Source organism: Gouania willdenowi, chromosome 9 (genome assembly GCF_900634775.1).
Source record: "Gouania willdenowi chromosome 9, fGouWil2.1, whole genome shotgun sequence".
Lineage (NCBI taxonomy): Eukaryota > Metazoa > Chordata > Actinopteri > Blenniiformes > Gobiesocidae > Gouania > Gouania willdenowi.
This window is the reverse complement of record NC_041052.1, coordinates 2,594,082-2,619,491: the sequence shown is the minus strand read 5'-3', so window position 1 is coordinate 2,619,491 and position 25,410 is coordinate 2,594,082. Positions and strand designations below refer to the sequence as shown.

At 36.3% G+C, this 25,410-nt stretch overlaps 1 protein-coding gene across 1 annotated transcript in view; it reads right to left on the bottom strand.

Moving 5' to 3' along the window:
* Positions 1-25,410, bottom strand: part of fbxl17 (F-box and leucine-rich repeat protein 17) — a 225,870-nt gene that overhangs the window by 8,886 nt on the left and 191,574 nt on the right. Inside the window, exon 4 of the mRNA XM_028456884.1 lies at positions 20,092-20,234. Within this exon, the coding sequence (XP_028312685.1) occupies positions 20,092-20,234 (143 nt within the window). The remainder of the gene's footprint in view (positions 1-20,091; positions 20,235-25,410) is intronic.

Genomic DNA, 25,410 nt, shown 5'->3' with positions numbered 1-25,410 from the left:
TCTACGGCTCGACCCTGGATTGGAGAGTTAAAAAAAACAACAACAACCTCTGTTGAAGGAGCTCAAACACCAAGGTCAAACCAAACGCCACAGCTAGCGGAGGAAGAAGAAGAAGAAGAACAAGAAGAAGAAGAACAAGAACAAGAGTTTGAAGAAGAAGACGAATTTGGAGAAGAAGAACTACAAGAACAAGAACAAGAACAAGAAGAGTTCGAAGAAGAAAAATTTGGAAAATAAGAAGAACAGGGAGAAGAACAAGAACAAGAAGAATTAGAAGAACAAGAACAAGAACAAAAACAAGAACAAGATGAAGAAGAATTTGAAAAAGAAGAAGAGTTTGAAGAAGACAAACTGGGAGAATAAAAAGAAGAAGAAGAAAAACGAGAAGAAGAAAAAGAAGAAGAAGAAGAAGAACAAGAAGAAGAAGAAGAACAAGAACAAGAAGAAGAACAAGAACAAGACGAAGAAGAATGTGAAAAAAAAGAAGAGTCTGAAGAAGACAAATTTGGAGAATAAAAAGAAGAACAAGAAGAACGAGAACAAGAAGAAGAACAAGAAGAAGAATTTGAAGAAGAAGAACAAGAAGAAGACTCATGTGATCACTGACTTCTCAAACCAGTAATTTAGACGTTTTTTTCTATGAGACAAATCTAATAAAAAGACTGAAAACAAGAACACAGAGACACAAACCTCCACCACGTTATCTAATATCATCCATACAGTAGGTCACAAATAATATCAGAATCCCTCAGCAATAAATCAGGTTCTTGTTGCCATTATATCCTGAGCTGGTGCAGAATTAAGGCCGAGTTGTCCGTAGAAGTTAGAGATAACTTTACCGTCACCATCTGTATTAATGGTGTGATACTGCTGGTCGTTATGAGGCTTGAGGAATTCACCATTACTCGTCTGTCTGTGTTTTCTTGTTTTATTGTGCTAATAGTGTGAACTTTGTCATGTTTTCTGTCCTTTTGGTAGAAACCAAACTTTAGATTTCTGTTTGGCTGGAGTGTTGAAAATTAACATTAACCTAACGTTAGCATTAACCTAGCGTTAACATTAGCCAAGCACTCACATTAGCCTAGCATTAACATTGCCTAGCATTAGCATTAACCTAGTGCTAGTATTAGCCTAGCATTACCATTAACTTAACAATCGTATTAGCCTAGCATTAACATTAGCCTAGTGTTAGCATTAGCCTAGGGTTAGAATTGGTATAGTGTTATGTTAGCATTGACCTACCACTAGCATTAGCATTCACCTAGCATTAGCATTAACCTAGCATTAACATTAACTTAACAATCGTATTAGCCTAGCATTAACATTAAACTAGTGTTAGCATTAGCCTAGCGTTATCATTGACCTACCATCAGCATTAGCATTAATTAGCGTTAGCATAAGCCTCATTTTAGGATTAAGATTAGCCTAGCGTTAGCATTAGCCTAGCGTTAAATGATGTAGAATTAGTCTGGATCTGACCAGCCCATCCCAGTGGTTGACAGTGGGCGTGGCTTCAGAAGGTGATGGTGGCTATACAAGGAGGACCTACTTCAGTCACGAGGACCAGGACTAGGTGTTCCTCTAACGATGCTATAACTAGTATCTCTGGGTGACATAAACATGCTACTGCAAATTAGCAGATTAGCATGATTCATCATATTTTAGCTACAGACTGTGACCAACACCACACACATTAAATTAGCCATATAAAAGACATAGAGTCATATGCTACGGTACATGTTTTCATAACGCACTACCATATATATTGGTTTATCATTCACAACTTTAACGGACACACCCATTTTGTGTAGATAAATTAAGATGAAATGTGCAACGCAGATTGGAGTTCACAACTAAAATGCTTTTAGGCCTGTGAACATTTGTAACGTTGTTCTTCTTCTCTTTCCCAGACTATCCTGATCTACTGCACTGGTTTTTCAGAGCCGTTGCCAGGCCCTGTAAGAGCCTCATATGATAGAGCAAATCACTACTTACTGATGATTCCAATCTCTGGGAGAGCAGCCACCGCTATCTGGACCGCGGCCTATACTTATGATATTTTCCCCCATTTGAACTTCAAAGATGCTGCCCTGCAGATCTGAGTGGGCCGTAATTCATCCTGACGGGAAATGTGCTGTTGTCAGAGTTTACAGGAGGGTGAGAGACAGCAGGAGAAACTAAAGCATCTACGTGATGCTCAGAAGAAAATCAGCTTTTGTCATGGAGCAAAGCTGGAACACTTTAGTATCTACAGTCAGCGATAGCAGAGCAACCGTTACACACTAATATTATCTTTCACTGTGATAAACTACATACATGTGTTTCAATAGCAGGTGTCATAAAGATCAGATGTGTCATTTAACGACGACTGGAAGTAACACTATGAAATACATTGTAATTTGAAAAAAAAATACTTGTTTTTAGTTCAAACAAAAAAGCCATCAACTTTCTTAATAAAAAAAAAACCTTACATTTTTCATTGCTCATAATAACCATTAGAATGTAACAATAAAGCATGCACTTGTACTTTTTTTTTTTTAAATAATTCATAATTTTAATTAAATAACAATTAATTAAAATAACTGCTTTGAATTGCTGGTTGTATCAAACGCCTTGAAATAGGCCTCTGTCTCTTTAAGAAGCTACGACCCGTTCTGACACGCCCCTTCAGCACGCTGTTTGTGGCGTCATCACAACACTACTGCATCTCTGCTTGGTAATAGTCAACATTTTTATCATAAATAAATAAATAAATGAATGTAATTTTGAAGCACATTTTGCAATTCAGTAATATGTAATGAAACTATGTTGTTATGAAATCATAAATATAACATAAAATGCATAATCTTTTTTTTTTATCATAAAGTGCAACAGCAAAATGTTTGATTAATGATTTATTTTATGTTAAAAGCAACATAAATAGTTCCATTTTGGAGCTGGATGTTTGGCTGAGGACAGTTATGTTACATTATGAAGCTACATGTTGTACATGTTTTGCAATAAAAAGCTGTGCTGCTGCCTGCTCGAGATGCGGGGGAGGGGCGCTCTGCTGTGGGGTGGTGGGCGGTGACAAAGGTCAGAGGCGTTTCTAGGAGATGGGGGCGTTCCTAGGAGGACTCAGGCGAATTGGCATCTAAAATGGATGCCGTCAAGAGTTTTTAAAGATTTTACATACCCCTTCTTTAAATCATCATTAATACATGTGTTTCAATAGCAGGTGATATACCGATCAGATGTGTCATTTGATTCGTTGAATGGATGTTACTTTTGTCCCTTAAAGTCAAAAGCAACACTATAAAATACAGTGCAATTTTTTAAAAAAAAAAATATGGTGGTTATTTATTAATTTATTTTTTTTAAAGTCCTTTTAAATAAATAAATAAATAAAACAAAACATGAACTTTCTCAACAATAAAAAAAACATAAATTTTTCATTGCTTTAAATGTTTAAAAAGGAACAATAAAGCATAAACTTGGACTGTTTAAAAAATAATAATATTATTATTCTGTTCAATTTTGGAATTTTTTTTGACATACATTTACTTATTTTTTATTTTATTTTGAATTATGTATTACTGCAACAGAATTGTTTTCAAACTGACTTCAGGAATTAGCTAAATCATCATTAATACGTGTGTCTCAATAGGAGGTGATAATGATCAGATGTGTTATTTGACGTTGACTGGATGTTACTTTTGTCCCTCGTAGTGATAAGTAACACTATGAAATACAATGTCATTTTTAAAAATTACTTATTTTTATTAATTTAGCATCAGCAGCAAAAACGTTCTTCTGGATGTAACTTACAGGATTTTGACGTCACCACGAGATGTTTTGAAAGTAAATGGCCGCGTACTTTTTGTATGTGCACAAACTAATGATTGTGTAAAAACACGTAAAAACAGTTTGTAGATGCTTTAAACAAAACCGATGAACGAAGGCGACGTCTCGTTTCCTCAGCGAATCATCGCCAAGACCATTTTCTAAAAAACGACATTCAAATCGATCTAATAATAATGAAAATGCACTCTATCACCACGTAAAATATACATTTACCGCAAAGCCAAGTAAAGCACATCGTAAAGATGATGTAAGGTCAGGATCTTCCCTTTGTGAGAGGGAAGAAGAAAGCAGGGCTTCAAAAACGACAATTATACGAGAAACGTACAATAATAGACAATAACTGAGGGTTTTTCTTCTTCTTTTTTTACTAAAATCACTTAAAATAACATAAAAACCTTTTAGTTTCTCTCCAAAGGTATTTTTCCCACCCTCTTTCCTTTTCTTTCCCTTTTTTCTGGTATTATCTCCATGTTCTGAGGGGGTGTGACATGTGACGCTGTTTCCCAGTCCATAAAGACAGACAAACACGGCCTTTCTGTGTCTGCTCCCATGTAGACAGGATATCATTCAGCTAGTAAATACATTCAAGGCAAATGTTTAAAAAGCCTGTTGGAATGCAGTGCATCAGGTCTTAGTAAAACACAGCTTAAAGGAGTCGGAATTTAAACAGAACAGATTTATGGCCTTTCTTTAAGCTGCTCAGAGCAAAAAGCCCCCGTTGTAAAGTTTCTAAACAAGAGAGTGAAAAGACAGTTCACCACTTAAGACGCAGGATGGAAGGATGGAGAGAGAGAAACTGATAAAAAGAAGGAAAGAAAGTAACACGTCTGAAACAGGAAAAAAAGAAAGATATCCCCACAAAGTTATTCGGGAGAATTCAATATTCCTAAATGAACTATTGATGCGTCGGCTTGGAAGCTTAAGAAACGCGCGGTGCTTTTTTGTGCTGAGGAGCAGAATGAGCTCCAACATTTAGATTCTGTCTCAGAAAGTCAAGCAACCCTCACGGAGGAGAAGTCTGCGGAGCGTAGCTCAGAAAGTGGCTTTAAAAGCAGGTCAGACTCAAGGCTCTGGTTCTACTCAGCCCTGCACAGTATCAGAGTGAGAGAGAGAGAAGCTCAGCGGGGTCAGTGAAGGCCACGTTTATAAACCCTACACTCCATCACACGTGACAAAAGTAAATAAAGGAATGTGTTCAGGGCTTTACACACCCACATGTTTACAGGAAACAGACGAGAAGATTCTCCTGTAAATTCTCTGTTAACGCCCTGATAAACAAAACAACTAAAGTCACAACTTGAATAAATTAATTGATTTAAATCAAACCATTACTTAGCACCTATAGTTTAAGGCACGTGTTAAACTCGAGGCCTGCGGGCCAAATCTGGCCCTATAGAATCCGTGTATCATTCTTTCATTCGTTTTTCATTATGTAACAAAAACATGAAAAATGAAAAAAACACTATTATTTGATATTTGTTTCAAAAACCAAATTGAAAAAAATGAAAAACGCCTTGTTTTTCATATTCTAGCTGTTTTGCTTCAGTACAACAAACAAAAAACGGAAAACGAACACCTTTATTTGTTTTTTCCATGACCGATTTGCCAAAGTACGTGACCCGGAAGTGAAGCGTTACACATTCCGAGATATCGTTAGCTCTGCAACACTTATGGTGCAGATGATGCAACACTTATGGTGCAGATGATGCACCATTTAGAGTCTCTAAATCCTCCTAAATGTCCATGAGGAGGTTCTGTGCTCAACACCAGCTAAAGCGAAAAGGACACGTTTCTGATGCACAGTTGGAAGCTTGTCATGATCTTGTCATGCTGAACTGCCGTTAGCGTAGCCGTTAGCGTCGAATGACACTTCACTTCTGGGTCACGTACTTTGGCAAATTGGTAATGAAGAAAATGAATAAAGGTGTTTGTTTTCCGTTTTCTTTTTTTTTTTCTTCCATTTTTCGTTTTCTGTACCGAAACATAAGAGCTTGAATTAGAAAAACAAGGCGTTTTCCATTTTGGTTTTGGAAACAAATATCAAATAATCGTTTTTTATGTTTTTGTTACAGTATACTCTATGAATGAATATGATGAGAAGCTTGGAGCCCTTTTTTGAAATGCCCACCCCCCAATTTCGGTAATTTCCAAATTTAAGGGAACATAGTCGTGTGATATATTGTTTCAAAGGTAATTCAACGTAGATTATGATTATGCCTCACACAATTCTATTAGGGGCCCGAGGGGCCCTTTTTCGGCAAGTGCCATAGTTGTTTTCTCATTCATTTGTGAGTCAAGTATTGCTTGATACCGAATCATTGACACATACCAATATATGAATGAGGCCCATTACTCCGTATGTTTTACTCGGTGGAACCGAGTCATTTGACTAAATTCTCTGGAACGTGGTACATGTTATTGGGCGCGGAGACGTTACGCGGGGCCTGCTGTAGTTTATTTCCACTTATTGAATAAATGGAACTATTTTTGTTTATAAGTAAGCGTAACTTAAAAACACAACTTAATAGAATGAAGTAATTACGTGCTAAAAATGATACGATCCTGGCAAAAGATGGTGGAGAGGGCGGAGCTTACAAAGGCTCATTGACCTTATTGGGGGGGATAAGGAGTTATTTTTGTTAGATTTTAGTTCAAGTCTATTATGTTGTCCCGTGTGTGTGTTTGTTGGTGTGATCAACCACTATGTTAACGATACATGGTTTGTTTGGTTGGACTCTTCTGGAACTGTCAGCGGCTTTGTTCACAGGCTGCTTTACAGCAGGGGTGTCAAACTTATTTTAGTTCAGAAGTGTGACACAGACTATAGGCGGAAAAGTTATTTCAACAATAAGGTGTTCTAGTGTGCACCTCCACATATAATTATTATATAAAGTATGTAAAGCACCGACAAAATCCAAGCACGTAGTGACAGATTTGAATCCCTGCAGGATCTTTACTTATATTTATTTGATTTTGTGACCATTTCTTTATATTTCATTTGATGAAGTTCTTTGGAATAATTTAAGAAAATTGCAGGATTTGGGGAAAATTGAGAGATATTTCACCAATTTCTGTTTTAAAATGACTGCAATCATGTGATATAGGTGTGGGAAAACCAGATTTGGCCCAAATGCCTTGAATTTGACACGTTAGTTATTTATATTCTGATTTTACAGTTTGTACAGCATTTTATGTGTTAAATGTATTTTGTATATTTTCCATGAAAGCCCGTGGGTTTATCTAAAGTGCTTTATAAATAAAGTTGGATTTGATTAGATAATGTGATTGTGCAGAAGAGTGAAAGAAGGAAAACATCCCACTACAAACACTGTAAAGATGAAAGTGAACACAGGGAGTGAGTGTGCGCTTACAAGTGTGACAGATTTTTCCGTTTGACCATATCTAAGATCATTATACAGTGACTCTATTGGTTGGGATTGCTATTTGTTTGTGGTTGGATTCATCTTTAATTAGACTTATTTTAATACATTTTACCCAAAAAGATTGTCTGTTTGTATTTAACGTAGATTAAGTTTCTAATCAAAAGGAGCTGAAAGCGTCTATTTTTCCACAAACATCTGAACATCTGAACAGTTTAACAGATGCACTTGTTAATTTGTTCTACATCCAAACCTAAAGAACTTAATTTATTGTACAAATTATTGCAGTTCCTGGGACTAAGTTAGCCTTGTTTTTACTCTCTAGGATTTTTTCATCTCTAACAACATAGAAACCAAAAACACACACACACACGCACGCACGCACACACACACACACACACACACACACACACACACACACACACACACACACACACACACACACACACACACACACACACACACACACACACACACACACACACACACACACACACACACACACACACACACACAACATCATCTCTAAAGTGTGTGTGAGTACAGATTCCAAAGCAGGTTACTGGAGCTCACACACAGGCCCAATTCCCCAAAGGTAATCACAACAGAGCTGCCTTGTTAAACTTTGAGCCTGGCCTCAGCATTAATAAATAAATTAATAAATAAATAAATAACCAGGACGGATTGACCTTGTCCGCCTGCAAAACGCTGTAATATTAAATTCATAGTGAATCTACGAGAGCGAGAAGCAGTTTATGGATTAAATCTGTGAACTGGTCAAAAGTTGCAAACAGCATGCGGTGGTGTGTGTGAGTGTGTGTGTGTGTGTGTGTGTGTGTGTGTGTGTGTGTGTGTGTGTGTGTGTGTGTGTGTGTGTGTGTGTGTGTGTGTGTGTGTGTGTGTGTGTGTGTGTGTGCGTGTGTACTTCTACTCCTCCTGCTGCAGAGCCGCAATACTGAACTACAAATTACAATTATTATTTTCCCCTGAAAATCAATTACAAAAACGTTCTCAATCACTAAAGTTCAATTATAATTATTTACAATTACTGAGCCTTTAATAAATAAGTCATAAAATGTGACCTTTCTCTTGTGTTCGCTTCCTGTTTGCATCCCTATTAAAACATGTGTGAAACTTAAGGCCCGGGGGCCAAATATGGCCCTTGGTCTAATTTCATGCGTCCCCCTAGTAAATGTACAAAATGACAGAAAAATACACAAAACAAAAGCAAAAATATATTATACATTAATAAAAATAGACAAGATAAAAACACAGAAAATACTCCAAAAACATACAAAAATACTACAAAAATGAAAAAAACAACAACAGTAATACACAAAATTAGTCAGAAAAAAATACAAAATTACAGAAAATGACAACCAAAGTACACAAAAAGACAAGAAAAACACAAAATGACTCAGCAATCCCACAGTACTATAAAACAAGTAAAACGACAACAGAAATACACAAAAATTACTCCAAAAAACACAAAATGATAGCACAAATACACAATGACTACAAAAAACATATGTTTTACAGGAAAAAGTTCAAGAGAAATGCACAAAATGCCTCACAACAAACAAACACAAAATTAGTACAAAAACTATTTATTCTTTCCTGTATTAATGCTCAGATCGCTCATTATTCTAAATGCTGACATGAATGTTGATCATGTGACCCTCTGATCAAACAAACATTTTTGTGGTCCCGCTGTGATAAAAGTTGCCTACCTCTGCTTTAGAACATCTGATTCAGCACGCGGTAAAAATGTATTACGTTACTAATTCAGTGATGCTCAACATGTGGCTTTTTATGTCCTAATTTGAATTATTATTCCCCCAGAAAACATATTTCTTTTGGCCATTTTGCAACTTCCTTTGTCCAATTTTTGCCCATTTTCAAAAAGTTCTGACATTTTTATTGAAATACGCTAACTTTTGCCCAATAAATGCCACTTGTTTCTTCTTTTTCCTCCATTTCTTGTCTTTTTGTTGCACATTTTTGCCCTTTTTCACTGTTTTCTTTCCAAATGTTGCCCATTAAAGTTACTCTTTACCATTACATACCACCTGCTTCCTCTTTATTTGCCATTTTTTGGCCACTCTTGACTGCTTTTGGCCCTTTTTAGTCACTTTTCACTCTTTTCTTGCCATGTTTTTGCCACTTTTGGACCATTTTTGGCCACCTGTTACCATGTCTGCCTCGACATTCTCGTAAAAAAAAAACCGTACCACTTTTAATCTACGGCCCAACAAGGCGATGCCCAATATGCCAGATGGCCAGTCCACCCCTGAATTGACCCCAACCCTGCATTCATGTTACTTTAAACTTAGAATTTTTGTTCATAGTTTTTTAATTCCAAAAAACAAAAAAAACTTTGAAAACAAACAAAAGAAACACCAACTCACTACTAAAACATAAATATCTCATTCCAAACTGGGTTTCCAAAATTAATACAAGTTGGACAAATATGAGAAAAACAACCAAAACAACCAAAATACTCTGAGTTCACTGACTGGGATCACACAGAGCAGTGAGCAACGTTGCCATTAAACGGCTAATTCATCAGACTCTGAAAAACAAGCAGTAGCCGGCGCCCGCAGCCTCTCAGTGGGAGCGAGAAATAAACATTGAGCCAAATATAGCAGGATTGGCTAATGTGGCTAAACAGGCTGAATCCTGTCCAGTGCCTCATAACTACATCGGACAAAGCTTATTTCAATTGTGGTGAGTAAAGTGAGCTAGATGAGGGATGAAGGAGGAGGAAAAAGAAATAGAGGATGACAGACGGGGAGACAACTTGAATGCACTAATTGAATAAAGAGCAGATGTGAGCAGCATCGCAATTCAAACAACCTTGACTGTCCTCGATTGGAGCGTCAGAAAGGAAATAATGGAGAGAAAAACTAACGGTATTAGCTTTTACAAATATCCCAATATTGTACAGCACAAATTTTCCGATATTTTCTGATACCAATAAATGGATGCAACATCATCTGTGCAAAATAAGAATACTAGCTTAACTTTAGTAATGGAAAAAGTGCCGTATTATTGGTTTTTAATCTGTTGTCTCAATTCTCTAACAAATATCACACATAAAACATTTGCTATATTGTTTATACATGAGGTGCAGATGGATTATGATAGCTAGCAGGTTAGCTTAGCGGTTAACCTGCACGCTAGCTAAACACGTATGAAAGACGGATCAAATATCTATGTGACATAGAAAAATGGATTGTTTTAGCAACTGAAACAATACAAAATATAATAACGCTCAATATTTTAAAACCAACATTTGTTATATAGATTATACATGAGATGCAGATCGATGAAGATAGCGAGCAGGTTAGCTTAGTGGTTAACCTGCGCGCTAGCTAAACACGTAAGAAACAGGGAACAATGATGTATATTACAGAGAAAAATGAATTGATTTACCAAATTAGCAAACATAATGGAGGTTAACAAGCCTTTTCTAGAAGGTATGACTGTGTTCCAGAACAATTACGGTACTTCCGGTTTTCGCAGGAAATGACCCGTACTGAAAGGTTAAAAAACAAAACAAAAACAAAATAATTTTCCACCACTAGATATCGCTGTAAAAGCATAAACGTAAAAGTAACACAGTAACACAAAGCTTGCAAAAACCGATACCGATATTATCAGTTACGGTAGCTATCGGCTGATAATGATTTTAACAGATACTGATTTATACATATAACCCCTCCCTGTAAGCTAATTACTTTGTGCCAAATGGGGGGCGGTAACCAAATTACCATTATTGAACCTAACATAGTTAGCTTAGCGGTTAGCTGTGAGCTAGCTAACCACGTACAAAACAAGGAACAACTATCTCTATATTGTTTAGCACACATAATGGAGGTTAACAAGTAATATCTAGAAGGTATGACGGCGATCCAGAACATTTCCGGTACTTCCGGTTTCACAGGAAATGACCTGTACTGAAAATCTCTGTAAAAGCATAAACAAAGTAACATAGTAACACAAAGCTTGAGGCATAACAGCAGCACATGTCACAATCTGTTTTTCTATATCTGGAAAAACCAATACCGATGTAAACCCATATCATCATCGATGGCAAATATCGGCCGATATCAGCCATCTCTAACAGATACTGATATGATGGTAGACCCCCTCCCCTCACCCTTAGTACTTTGTGCCTAATGGGCGGCAGTAACCAATTTACCTCCCCCAAACCTACCAGAGCTATCGAGTTAGCGTTAGCTGTGAGCTAGCTAAATATGTACAAAACAGGGAGCAACGATCTATATTACTGAGTATAATCCATTGCTTTAGGACACAAAATGGAGGTTAACAAGATATTTCTAGAAGGTATGACGTGTTCCAGAATGTTTCTGGTACTTGAAAGGTTTGATCAGGAAACCCAAACAGTATTATTTTCAACCACTATATAGCAGTAAAAACACAACATAACACAGTAACTAGAGGCAGAACAGCAGCACAAATATGTATTTTTCAATATCTGTGGAAAAACTGCCACATAGCTAGCGAATTAGCTTTAGTAGCTGTGCAAAAGCATGAATCAATGATCTATCTTGGTGTGTAAAATGACAGAAACATGTCATAAACATTTTCTACCCACTAAAAACACTTTAGTGACTGCGCCGCAAGAACATGTTCTGGTTCTAATGAGAAATAACAGGGGCGGAAACCCAAAAAATATTCTTTTCCACCACTAGTTAGCGCTGTAACACCGTAAACAAAGTACATTTAGTAATAAAGCTCGAGGCAGAACAGCAGCACTGTATATAAGTGGAAAAACCAATGCTAATGTCGACTGATTTACATTTTATGGCAAATAATGGCCGATATTATCATCCATTTCTAGTGAGCGAGGGAGAAAAGAAAAGAAAAGAAAAGGCAGGGCAGGTGAGGTCAGGTATGTTTGAGTGTTTCAAAAGGATTTTTGTTAAAGGGCAATTGTGAGATTCCCTTCAAATAGTCAGTGAACTCGGATAGCGTCTCGTTTTATTTCACCTCCTCTCCTTCACTGTCCTTTTCTCCTGCCCTTTAGAAAACGAGATGAAGGGATGATCAGGCGGCGGCTTCAGTTAAGACCACCAATCAATACGCTTCTTCTTCTCTGTGGGATGAGCCGGCGAGATTACACCCAAAATCACAAATGGAAAAACGACTTTTCCAAACAACTTTTCCTACTTTGAACATCCGAGTGTGACCAAAGCCTGGAAAACAGAAAAGGAGACGCCATCGATGCCATTGAGCACTAGCTTCCCTCCTAATTTCCATTAGCATTAGAAGTGTTTCAGCTGCGGATCCCTGCCGTTCACAATAACAACACTCATCAAAGAAAGTTTTGCACTTCTCCCAAACTCTCATTTCCTAAACGAGAGTTAAAATGCCTGCTAACGCTTTGCCATGCTTCATTTTTGTTTTCCTCATTCCAAACCTCCAGCCCCTGAACAATTAGGCCCTTGTTTATGTCTGCAAATTGCGGTTCCGTGCCTATCTGTGGATAGTCCCTGGCAGCTGGATGCACCAGTGGAACGACCATATTGATTGGGATGTCTGTTCTTTTAACAAGGTCTGTCTGGTTGCTCTATCAGGGGGAGGAGGAGCACTCATACCTGCTCCCTAAGCAGTGTTCCACCTCAGTTTAGGTAATGGTAGCACACTTCAAAACTGCTTACACAAAACACTTTGGGCCGGTAATTTGTAAAGGGAAAATCCAGCTCCCCATTATATTGTTTCTTTTTATCTAATTGTATTGTTTTTATTTGGTCGCTGTCATATCTTAAACTATTTCCTCCCCTTTGCCTAAAGCTTGTTTTAAGTTGCATTCCTTTCCCCCTTCATATCATCATTACTATGATACCTCGTTCTTTCTCCACCATCTGTCCCTGCAGAGGCCAGTAGCAGTCATTATTTTCCTAGTCTGGCTTTGTGCTGAGTTTGCCTCTCTCTCCTCTTCACATCCTGAACTGCACATTTGTTTTTACTCTAATGAAGTCGTGGAAACGTGAAAGGGAGGAAGAAGCTCCGTTGAGGGGTCGGAAGGGGGGGAAAGGTGGGAAAAAGGGGGTAACAGAAATGAAAGTGAAGGAAGGGAAATAAAAGACAAAAGAAGAGGAAGAGAGCGAAAGCAAAGGTACTTTTGATTTTTCAAACAAAGTCATTCCAATGGAGTGCTGAAGAACAACCAAAGAGTGAAGAATAAAGGATCTAATTGTTCACAAAATGGCCACAGTTATAAGATGTTTACATGGAAATAGTAATTCCAAATTTAGGTTTACATGGAAAACAGGTTTATCCGTCTTCATTCAATTCCGCTTTAGGTCTGAAGGGTTGGGAAGAGTTCCGATCCATGTCTTTTCAGGCTCTTATTAAATAAATAGTTTCAGCTCGAGTCCGGGCGGCCATCTTGGATTATGTCATCACCAGCGCGTGAATTTCGCAAATTCACACGTAATCGCGCAATATAACGAGTTTTATTCTAAGAAAAAGAACCACAAAACCATACAAACAGTAGACCTTCTGCTTCTGTGGAGATTATTGTGATCCAAACATGGATAAGGTAAATATTTACACTGCCGCCCTGTCCAGCGTGTAGCCCCGCCCCCCAGCATCTGAAGAGAACATGTAGTATTTTATTTAAAAATTAAAGCAGTTGTTCGTGTCACAAATTCCAGTCCCGCATGAGTCGATATTTACGTCTGGCAAAAAAAGCATTTGTGTTGCAGAAGGCGATGGTCTGACGGACTCGTTCCGCAACAATGAAGCAATGCAACATTGACTGGAATGGAAACGTATCAGCTCCGTTGCCGTGTTGGAGTTGATCCGCAGTCATTCCACATCAATCAGAAATTGGGGATTAAAGTAAGACCAGTAAAAAGTAAAGCTACACAGTTCCAAACGGGGAAAAGTCTCTCTGTCTTACTAATCAGGAACTTTCCGTTTTCTAAAAGCGCATCAGTGCTTTAGTTTGTGTCATTCACTCTGTGTCAATGTCTGTGTTTTAAAATAAACAAAGCTTTTTTACCAGACGAGGAGGACAGTGATTGGCTTGACTCCATTTTTGCTCTAGTTTGTTGAAATAAGAATCAAGTAAAAAACACTTCTATGCATCTATTTATGGGACTCCACATCCCACAATGCAATGCTGGAAACTTTTCCAACAATGTCAATAAACCAAGTTTTTATAGTGGAGATCAAAACGTACTTTCAAACGACAATTTTAACCTTTAAAATTATTTTTGGAGCAAATGATCTTAAATCTCTTGATCTATAAGGCAGTCACTACGTCTTTATTTGATCAAATCTCCCACAGCTTTAAGGGCTTGGACACAAATGTAACCATTTCAAGAAGATTAAAGCCCTTTTTCCCCCCTTTAGTTTAACCGACACAGTATAGATAAATGAGGACCGAATGAATTGATTTCATTTCTTTTGGAATCAATTGAATTCTTTCACTTTTGTCAGACCAAGGTCGTTTGGCCCGCCGGGTGGAGCGCAGTAATAACTGAACACGCCATTTTCCCCCTGGCACAGAATTCTCATTTCAATGCTCCATTATGAGCTGTGTTAACAGCAAAATAACATGGATTCCTCCCAGAGAACACACTGTCTGGTACACACACACGCACACACGCACACACACACACACACAAGCGTTAACATTGAATAAGTCTTAAAAACACACAAAGATGTGGAGAAAAGTCGTGCACAAAGGAGGGAAAATGTCAGTGGCACAGATGTGTAGAGCTTAGCTCATGAAAACAGCCTGAAGAGCAACTCTAACCTCGTCACATCTGTCCTTGTGTTGAAATGAAGAGGGAATTAAAACTAATTACCACCTAAATACGTAACAGTGAACAAACATTTGAGGCACCCTGCTTTAAAAACGTATATACGGTAGCACAACGACACATTGGAAGGCACTGATATTACAAATGTGGCCTAAAATCATCATATTTTAGAGCCTGTGTTCCTCCATCTTGAAATCATGTGATTGATGATGTCACACGGCCCCACTGCCTGTAAACATCCCATTGTTTTCTATTGGAGTGAAACATTCAGCCTGATTTTCAGATCATTTAACAGCTTTTTCACTCAAAATAACAACTTGTTCTGCTTTTATTTGCTCTAAATAATCAATAAATGTTAAAGATGCCAATGTAACCTTATTTTGTTTATGGAAACAGGATAAAAAACAGTTGTGACCCAAAAAATAATCAAAGTCCGTGATTACACGCTAACTTCAGCCACCAGAGCGTATCAGCACACTGTTTGAGGGAGAGTAAAGTTCTTTTAGGAGAGTTTTTCTTCTCTGCTTCATTATCTACTACGAAACCGCAGAGTTGGAACAGTCAGTCATAGATTATTTTTCAGCTTTTTATTATTTTTTGAGAAACAAAAGAGGGTTTTATTGACATCTTTTCCTGGTTTTTTAGAGCAACCAAAAGCAGCACAAGTTGTCATTTTGACTAAAAAATCTGTTAAATGATCTAAAAATCTACTAAATGATCTAAAAATCAGGCTGAATGTTTCACTCCAATAGAAAACAATGGGATGTTTACAGGCAGCGGGGCCCTGTGACATCATCAATCACATGATTTCAAGATGGAGGAACACAGGCTCTAAAACTGTAAAATAGTCCCATTTTTAAAAGGTAATAAAACAAAGATGGTGCTAAATAATGTGTTTTGTTAGACATAAATCTACTAATAAGTACATTTAAAAGGTTTTGGGACACAGTTGTAAAAATAGCAGAGGATCCCTTTAACACTTTTTAAATGAATTCAACGCTCTCTAACACCTGTGACATTAAAATTCTCCATTTATTTTGGGGTCAATTCCAAACAAATGTCGCCAGGCTGCTGAGGCGTTTGTCCGCACGACGTGTCAAGGTTATCACAGACTGTGTTTGTATAAAAACCCTGAAACCAAACTCCATCTGTGAGCTTTGAGGAAGGAGACAGAGTATTTATTTTAAATAGGGAACCTTTACACGTCTGAAACAGACACGTGTGGGTTTGACTAAATAAGTGAAGTCACTGATGAGGTCAGTTTGACCACAACAACACGCCTTTTGCAGTGCATTTCTTCAGCGACTCACTCTGAATTTAAAACACAAGCAAAAATGTACAAAGTACTGCCAATAAGTGTGTCCAGTGTGATATTAAATATTATATCGGCCTGCGTCTTAAACTACTGGTTATTTTGCACTTTAAAAATATACATTTTGTTTAGTTTTTTGTCTTTATTGAGGTTATTTTTCAGGGTCTTCCAGGTTATTTTTCATTTATTTTATTTAACTAAGTATGCTTATGATTAGGTTAAAATAATTTAAAATGTATTTTTATTGTTTAATTGGACTTTTTAAAAATATTTCTACAACTACACCAAACTCACCATATTTTAACCTGTTTTCATCATTTTTTCTTGCCATATTTTTGCTCCTTTAATGCATTTTTGCTACATTACTCCCATTTCTGACACTTCTCCATCACATTTCAATGCCTTTTCTACACATTTTTTCCACTTTCAAGACATTTTCAGCACTTTTAACCTCTTTGCACCATAATTCACACTTTTTTTTTTTGCCAATTTAAACACATTCTTGATTTGTTTTGCCCATCATTTGCCCGTTTAAAATAGTTGTTCCTACTTTTTTCCACATTTTTGCCACTTTTAAGCCAATATTTACACTTTGAACCCTTTTTACTACTTTTTCAGTCCGTTTTTGGCTTCTCTAATTTGCAACATTTAATCAGTTTCTTTCCCAATCTTTTGTTCTTATCTCTGAGGCACACACTACGTCTTTATCTGATCAAAAATATTCTCTCCAGCAGCTTTAACAACAATTCTTTTTTAAAGCGTCACAGTAATTTGTTTAACATTATTTACATTGTTTATGGTAATATGTTAGGAAGTCACTTTGGCAAAGTTTTTTAGAGGCAAACACAAGAAATCAGAGAAAGAATGAAGTAAAAAAAACACTTGTATGCATCCGTCTACAGCAGGGGTTCTCAAACTTGGGGTCAGGACCCCAGATGTCTTCAGGAATACATCTTCTTAATAATTTTTGCTTATTTTTACACTTTTTCTGCATATGTTAACCTGCTTTCATCACTTTTTCTTGCCATATTTTTGCTCCTTTTAATGCATTTTTGCTTCATTACTCCCATTTCTGACACTTCTCCATCACATTTTAATGCCTTTTCTGTGCATTTTTTCCACTTTCGACAATTTGGCACTTATAAACCCTTTTCACCACTTTTCCACCTAATGTCACATATGTTGACCCATTATTGCCCATTATTTAACCTCTTTTCACCATATTTAATGCTTATTTTTGCAAATTTAAACACATTCTTGATTTGTTTTGCCCATTATTTGCCAGTTTAAACTAATTGTTTGTACTTTACCCACAATTTTTTTAACTTTTAAGCTAATATTGACACTTTGAACCCTTTTTACCACTTTTTCTGTCCGTTTTTGGCCACTCTAAGTCGCAACTTTCAACCAATTTCTTTGCAGATCTTTTTTCTTACCTCTGAAGCCTACAGTTTGTCTTTATCTGATAAAAAATATTGTCTCCAGCAGCTTTAACAACATTTCTTTATTTGAGCGTTACAGCCATTTGTTTAACATTATTTGCATTGTTTATAGTGAATATGCATTTGTTTTCAGATGGTTTAAATGGGTCAAACATGTTTTCAATGGAAACCAAAAGAAAAAAAGTGAAAATGCATATGAAAAAAAAATGATTTGCACATTTTCCCAAACAACAAAGAAATAAACAAAAGCTGTTTGAGGAAAACAATGTAGAGACATTGAGCCTGAAAGTAATTTAACTGTAATTTATACAAGATTTTCATTATGAACAAACCTTAAACAACCCAGGCTTAGATTAGTTGGACGAATGGATGGATAAATGGATGGATGATGTAAGGAGGGAAAAGCGTTCCCGAGCTCCTTCTCCAGCACCTATTTTACAGCGTGCTTATACTTGTTGGTATTGATCGTGGGGTCACGCAGACACCGAGGCAGTGGGAAAGTAAATGAAAATGGAATATAAGTGATCACCTGCTATGTAATGCAGTTACTCTTTATTACTTATAGATAAATATGATGGATGCACGCTCAGGTCTGCAGTAATGTACAACAAGTGCACGGCTGGAGTTCTGGGGCCCCATATATGTGGGGTCAGTGTCTCCGTCTCATATTTTAATATTATGGAGAGTCTAAATAGATAAATATGGGACAGCGGCGCCCTGCTGGCACTTAATGATCTCACAGTTTTCATTTTCATCCTAAAAAATCCATAAGGTCAAGTTTAAGGCCACGACACGCCTGATATATCACAGGTTTTATAATATAGGAATAAAAATAAGGACTTAGCAGACGAGTATAGAGCTCACTACGTGATTCTGGGTTTTTTACTTCACCGTTATCGTTTCTGTTAACTTATTTGCAATGCATGATGGGAAAAATTATATTAACTGATCTAAAAAACTTAAGTAAGAAGTTATTTCTGCATATTTGTTATAAAAAATGCCAAAAGCCCAGAGATAATATGAAAATAATAACATCATAGTATTAGCTGTTTTTATTGTGTAATCATTTCATATTAAGACACAAAGGTTTAATCTAAAAATAAACTATTAGAAGTGGCATCTCTCATTGTTTAAAGCAGACCAAAATGGTGAAAATGAGGTGGTGAAATGGGATTTAAAAAACCACAGGACCTGGTTAAAACAAACAGGATAAAGTGCTAAAAAATAGGGACAAAGTGTCAATATTGGCTTAAAAGATTCCGAAATTGGGGGGAAGGGCGTTGAGGTAATGTAATGTCATTTAAAAAGTAGGAATAATTATTTTAAACTGGCAAATAATGGGCATGACAAATCTTGAATGTGGTTAAAATGGCAAAAAACAAGCATGAAATATGGTAAAAAGAGGTTAAAAGTGACAATAATGGGTCAACATATGTGACATTAGGTGGAAAAGTGGTGGAAAGAGATTATAAGTGCTGAACATGTGTTAAAAGTGGAACAAATAAGTGGAGAAGTGGCAGAAATGGGAGTAATGTAGCAAAAATGCAATAAAAAGAGGAAAAATATGGTAAGAAAAAGTGATGAAAATAGGTTAAAATATGGAAAGTTTGGCGTAGTTGCTGAAAAAGGGTAAAAAAAAAAAAAGCAAAAATGGGTCAATTTGACCCCTAGGTTGAGAATCCCTGATTTAAATAAGCAACACCTTTACAATGAATATCAAACCATTTAAAATACTGCAGTTAAATTATTTTCTGTTGAAACAATAATAATAAAATAGAACAATATCCACACACACTGTATTTATTATTGATTAGGGATGTCCCAATTTGTATTGATATTGGTCTAATATCAGTACAAATAAATAAAAACTGAGTGTCTATTTATATCAGCCTAATTTATTATATTATATCAGATATTTTAGATGCTTATTGTTTTTTATTGAAATGATTAATGTCATCTTTTAGGGTCTTCTAATTTATTATTTTATTTATTCTATACTAGTGGTTATTTTGCACTTTTAACAAAATATGCATGTATAATTTTTATAAAATAAACAACCTCAATAAATCAAGTAAATACATATATACGAATATTATTTATATAATAAATAAATACAAACTACTAAAAGAGAAAACATATTATTTTTAAGGTTAACATAACTGCAACTCATTGTTTTTCATTCAGCATTAGCCAATAGCCATCATTTTATTAATAATGATTTTGAGGATGCACTCTATTAATCATAGAAGGTCACAGCATTATTAACTTTACGCTGCACATTGATATTGTGTATTTCTGAAAAACATTGTTACCTTGTCACATCTCATGAGTCCCAGGTAACGCAGTGACTTGCTGCTCTGAGCGATGTGCGTGGCCCCCTGGTCTGTGATGTCTTTACACCAGCCGGCGTCCACCGTCTCTATGGTGCTGCTGTACTGGCCTATGGCGATCAGCGCTGCATGTGCACGTGACACAAAACACGGAGAAAAAGAACAGGAGAAGGTGTTAGTCCGACAGCCTGGTTTATGCAAATGTTTCAGAGGCGTCGTCTCCCACGCTGACAGAAGTGAAGATAGAAGCTCGGGTCAGTCGTTTGGCCTCATGCAACACTTAATATTAGTGTTTACAGAACACCTCCAAAACTTACCCACACACACACACACACACACACACACACACACACACACACGCTGTTCCAGCTCCATTCATCCATTAGACTCTGGCACCAGTCTCAGCTCTGAAAGGCATGAGCAGCGTGCCAGGGTTTAAATGGGACTCAGTGCCAGTGTTTGATTTAATTTGGCCTCCGTGCACGTACGTGTGCATGTGTGCACCAACTCTGCATGTGTGTTCATTTTATTGCATGCATGAACATATTTCTTTTTTTTTTTTATGTTTTCACATAGCAGTGGAAATTTTCATCAAGTACTTTTTTTTTTTTTTTTTAAGTGGCAGCAACTAGACTATGAGAAATTAAAAAAAACTTGTTAAAAACTGTATTGAATTATATTTATTAGAGATAGGACACGATTAAAAAATCCATCTAATTAATTGGAGACTTTGTCATTAATTAATTGACAATATTTGACATTTAAATGTATTTTGGTTTATGACGTATAAAGTTTAATTTTATGTGTTTTTTAATACCACATAATTACACAAACATGTCTGTTTGTGTTTATAAACATTAGTACCATACAATATCAGGTTAATAAATAGTATTTAAATCTTAAAAAAGGGAAAAACTTCTATTTTAGTTGAAAATATACAGTATAACAGATTCAGTTGATTAAAACTAACTGTAATCATCCTGATGACTACAGTTTTACAAAAAAATACATTATTTTTGCAATTAAAATTTACTATAACATGGTGCAGGACACAGAACTTTTCCATGTTAAAAGCAGGGGTTCTCAACCTTGCGGCCAGGAACCCATTTGGGGTTGCGAGACACTTGGAGGGGGTCGCCAGATGATTAAAAAAAACCAAAAAACTAAGAATATGTTTTTTTAACAATTTAGATGAAAAAGTGGTAGAAAGGGTTTGTAAGTGCTGAAAATGTGAAAAATGTAGTAAAAATGCATTAAAAGGAGCAAAAATATGGCAAAAAAAGTGATGAAAATAAGTTAAAATATGGTGAGTTTGGTGTAGTTACAGAAAAAGGGTAAAAAAAAAAGCAAAAAATGGCTCAAATTGTTCATAAAAATATGTCTCATTTCTTGAAGGCATCTGACGACCCCCTCCCAGTGTCTCGTGACCCCAAATACAGTCCTGACTCCAAGGTTGAGAACCACTGCTCTAAAACATCTCATTTTTCTTCCTAAATCATCGACTGGATCCCAGAATCTAATGCAAGGTTCTAATCCAGGTTATCTTCATTTTTCACTAAGCTATGATGGAACACGCTAACGTAAATGCTAATTAAGATTTTAAAGAAAAGAAAAATGAGCTGGAAATCAAAACGAGGACCTTGTATTGGTGAACAATTGTAGAAAATTTGACTTAAAGCTGCTGTAGACGATAATTTATTTGTTTTTTTATCAGATAAAGACATTGTTTAGTCCTCATTCATCAATAAATCAAAGAGTATCTGCTCGAAAAAATAAATAAAAGGTTGAAATTGTTCTGCATCTTACGTACTTTCACATCAGATGTTATGTTCACACACACACACACACACACACACACACACACACACACACACACACACACACACACACACACACACACACACACACACACACACACACACACACACACACACACACACACACACACACACACACACACACACACACACACACAGATTTCAACACACGCCCTCAGTCTTGATCTGTGTGTAAAGTCTAGTGTGAGAGGTAAATGTGGACGTCATGGGAACGTCTTCAGAGCAGTGAGATAGTAGCAGCACATCATCATTTAGCAGAAGGTAATCAGTGAATATCTAATAAAGATGTTGAACCTCTGGAACATGGAGGTCAGCTACAAAGATAAGGACATCATCCGATTAGAAACGGGTTCTTCTTTGCTAACGCTCGTCACGGTTTGACCGTTCCCTGACCCCGTAGTTTGGGAAACGTTTACGGTAACTTCTGACTGCTCCCATGTTTGCATTAATCTACTATTTATGGTGTTTGAGAACCTGACACGACACGTTCTAAATATATCTGTGAGAACATAATGTTGCAGATAATGGAACACTTTACAGTTTTATTGTGTTTTTATTTTATTTAGGTGGGTTTGATTATTCTGTTCTTCCCAAAATAATATATAATATAATCAATTAACTAGATCAGAAGTTCTCAACGTTGGGGACAGGACCCCGTTTGGAGTCGCTACACACTGGGAGGTGGTCACCAGACGCACTCAAGAAACTAGGATTATTTTTTTTGACCAATTTGAGCTCATTTTTGCTTATTTTTACCCTTTTTCTGCAACTTCACCAAACTCACCATATTTTAACCTATTTTCATCACTTTTTCTTGCCATATTTTTGCTCCTACATTTCTCCCATTTCTGACACTTCTACATCACATTTCAATCCCTTTTCCGCACATTTTTTCCACTGTTAACACATGTTCAGCACTTATAAACCCTTTCCACCACTTTTCTACCTAATGTCACATATGTTTATCAATTATTCTCACTTTTAACCTCTTTTCACCATATTTCATAATTATTTTGACCAATTTACCCACATTCACGATTTGTCATGCCCATTATTTGCCAGTTTAAACTAATTATTTCAATGTTGACACTTTGAACCATTTTTACCACTTTTTCTGTCCGTTTTTGCCCATTCTAATTTTTCTACTTTTAACCAGTTTCTGTGGTTTTTAAAATCCCATTTCACCACCTTTTCCATCATTTTTGGTCACTTTTAACCCATTTTATTTCTGAATAAGACAAAGATTTACATCTTTAAGATGACTATAATAATAATAAACGTTCCTGGATAACAGTGGATATTATTCAGATGAATAAATCAATGTGGTTATCACAGATTCATAGAACAATGGACCATCATTTTGCTGACAAATGAATGTGTCCTCATTAGTCTCATCCTCTGCTGTCATGGTGGGACTTTTCCTTCTCTATTCTCACATTCTTCCGCCTCCTTTCACCTTAACTTCTCCTGCATATCGCTACATTTATTCCTCAGACAGAAAATCATTATCAGTCAGGGAAGACAATTTCCTGCTCCTGCCAAACCCAAATCAGTTGTTTTAACATTTTGTGGTAAATTAATGTAAATATCACTTTCAAATAAAAGGAAACTCATGGAAAATGACCCAAAGTTATTTTTTAGTTTAAAAATAATAGCAATAACGTCATTACATCCTGCCTGGTGATTCACTGGAGCTTTATCTTTTTTTTTAAATAGTAGTTTAATATAGACATGAGAAACTGGGGGCCATAGAGGCACAAAATGATGGAAAAATACACTGAACAACAACAACAACAATGGTGAAAAGTGACTAAAAAAACACACAAAAACCACAAAAATACACAAAATAAGAGAATATAGATAATGACTTCAAAAACACAACAAAATACACAAAAAATTTTGAAAAACACACAAATAAACTACAAAGAAGACAAAAGAAGAGAATATATAAAAATGATTACAAAAACATGAAATCATAACTAAAAACACATGAAAAAGAACAACAAAGGTACATGAAATATGAGAAATATATACAAAAAATACTCCAAAAACAGCAAATGACTCCAAAACACACCCAAATCTGGAACAAAGAAACACAAAATGAGACAATATACAAAAATAACTACAAACACACACATGACAACAACAAAAAAAAAAGCAAGAATGACAGGAGAAATACACAAAACGAGAGAAAAACCTACATAATGACTCCATAAATCAATCAATACTCAAAAACAAACAAAATGACTTGAAAACACACAAAAACCAACAACAAAAATACATAAAGTAAAAGAATGTACAAATAATGATTCCAAAAGCACAAATGAACAATAAAAACACACAAAACGACAGGAAGAATGCTGAAAAATTACTCCAAAAAACACACAAATCAACAACAATAATACACTAAATGACAGAATATACAAAAATGACTAAAAAAAAACACACACAACAACAAAAATACACAAGAAAGACGGGAAAACATATAAAACGTAAACACAAATCCTTTTCTTAAGCTGAAATGAATAATGTGACTATCAGAAGAAGAAATGTTGTTGATAAAGTGTTAAACTAAAGTCTTCTATTATTACATCAGTGTTAAACGTCCATATGTTTACTGTAAGTTATAGTTTTCTACTCAAAGTGCTGTATGTGGTTGGATGAGTTCAGCCTAGTAATCAGGAAAGACTTAGATAATGTATTCCTTTGCTCTTCTTCTTCTCTCTTCCCAATCAAAGGCACCTGTCTGCTTTCATTCCTGTGTTTGGTGAGGCTGAGAGACGTTAAAGGTGAAAGCAAAGACGCAGCAACGCCAGCTTGGCTAAGGAAGTGGATGGAGCGCTGTTTGATTTCCTCTCCACTTTTATTCAATTTATCCTTTCAAATGAAACCTCAGCGTTCTGACGGAGGAGGGAATTTTAATGGCTGCACTGTGTGTGTGTGTGTGTGTGTGTGTGTACTTAAAAGGAACCATCGACACCTTGTAATCAGCTACAAAACCTCCTTATTGAACATGACATGGAAAGGCAGAGCTGAGATTCTTTCCTTTGACTCTGGAACAAGTGGAGGAGGGATTTAAATGTAATTCTTTGCAAAACTTCACCTGGTTTTTATTGTTCAAAGCTGCTGGAAACGATCATTTCTGTCAGATAAAGACTTACTGTAGGCCTCATAGATCAATAAATCACAGATTATTGCCAGTCGAAAGATTATTCAACATTTGAGTATTTTTTACTTTTCCAATAATGTCAATAAGAGACAAAAATCAACAAACTTTTCAGCAGCAACTTCAACCTTTAACGTCAGTTTTTTGTTTTTCAAGTTGGACAGGCGTGGACAACTGGTGGCCCCGGGCCACATGCGGCCCTCAGACTAATGTTGTGTGGCCCCCAAAGTAAAGATGCAATCTGACTTTAAAAAACATCCAGAAATTACTGCTAAATACATCAAGGTGGTATGTTAC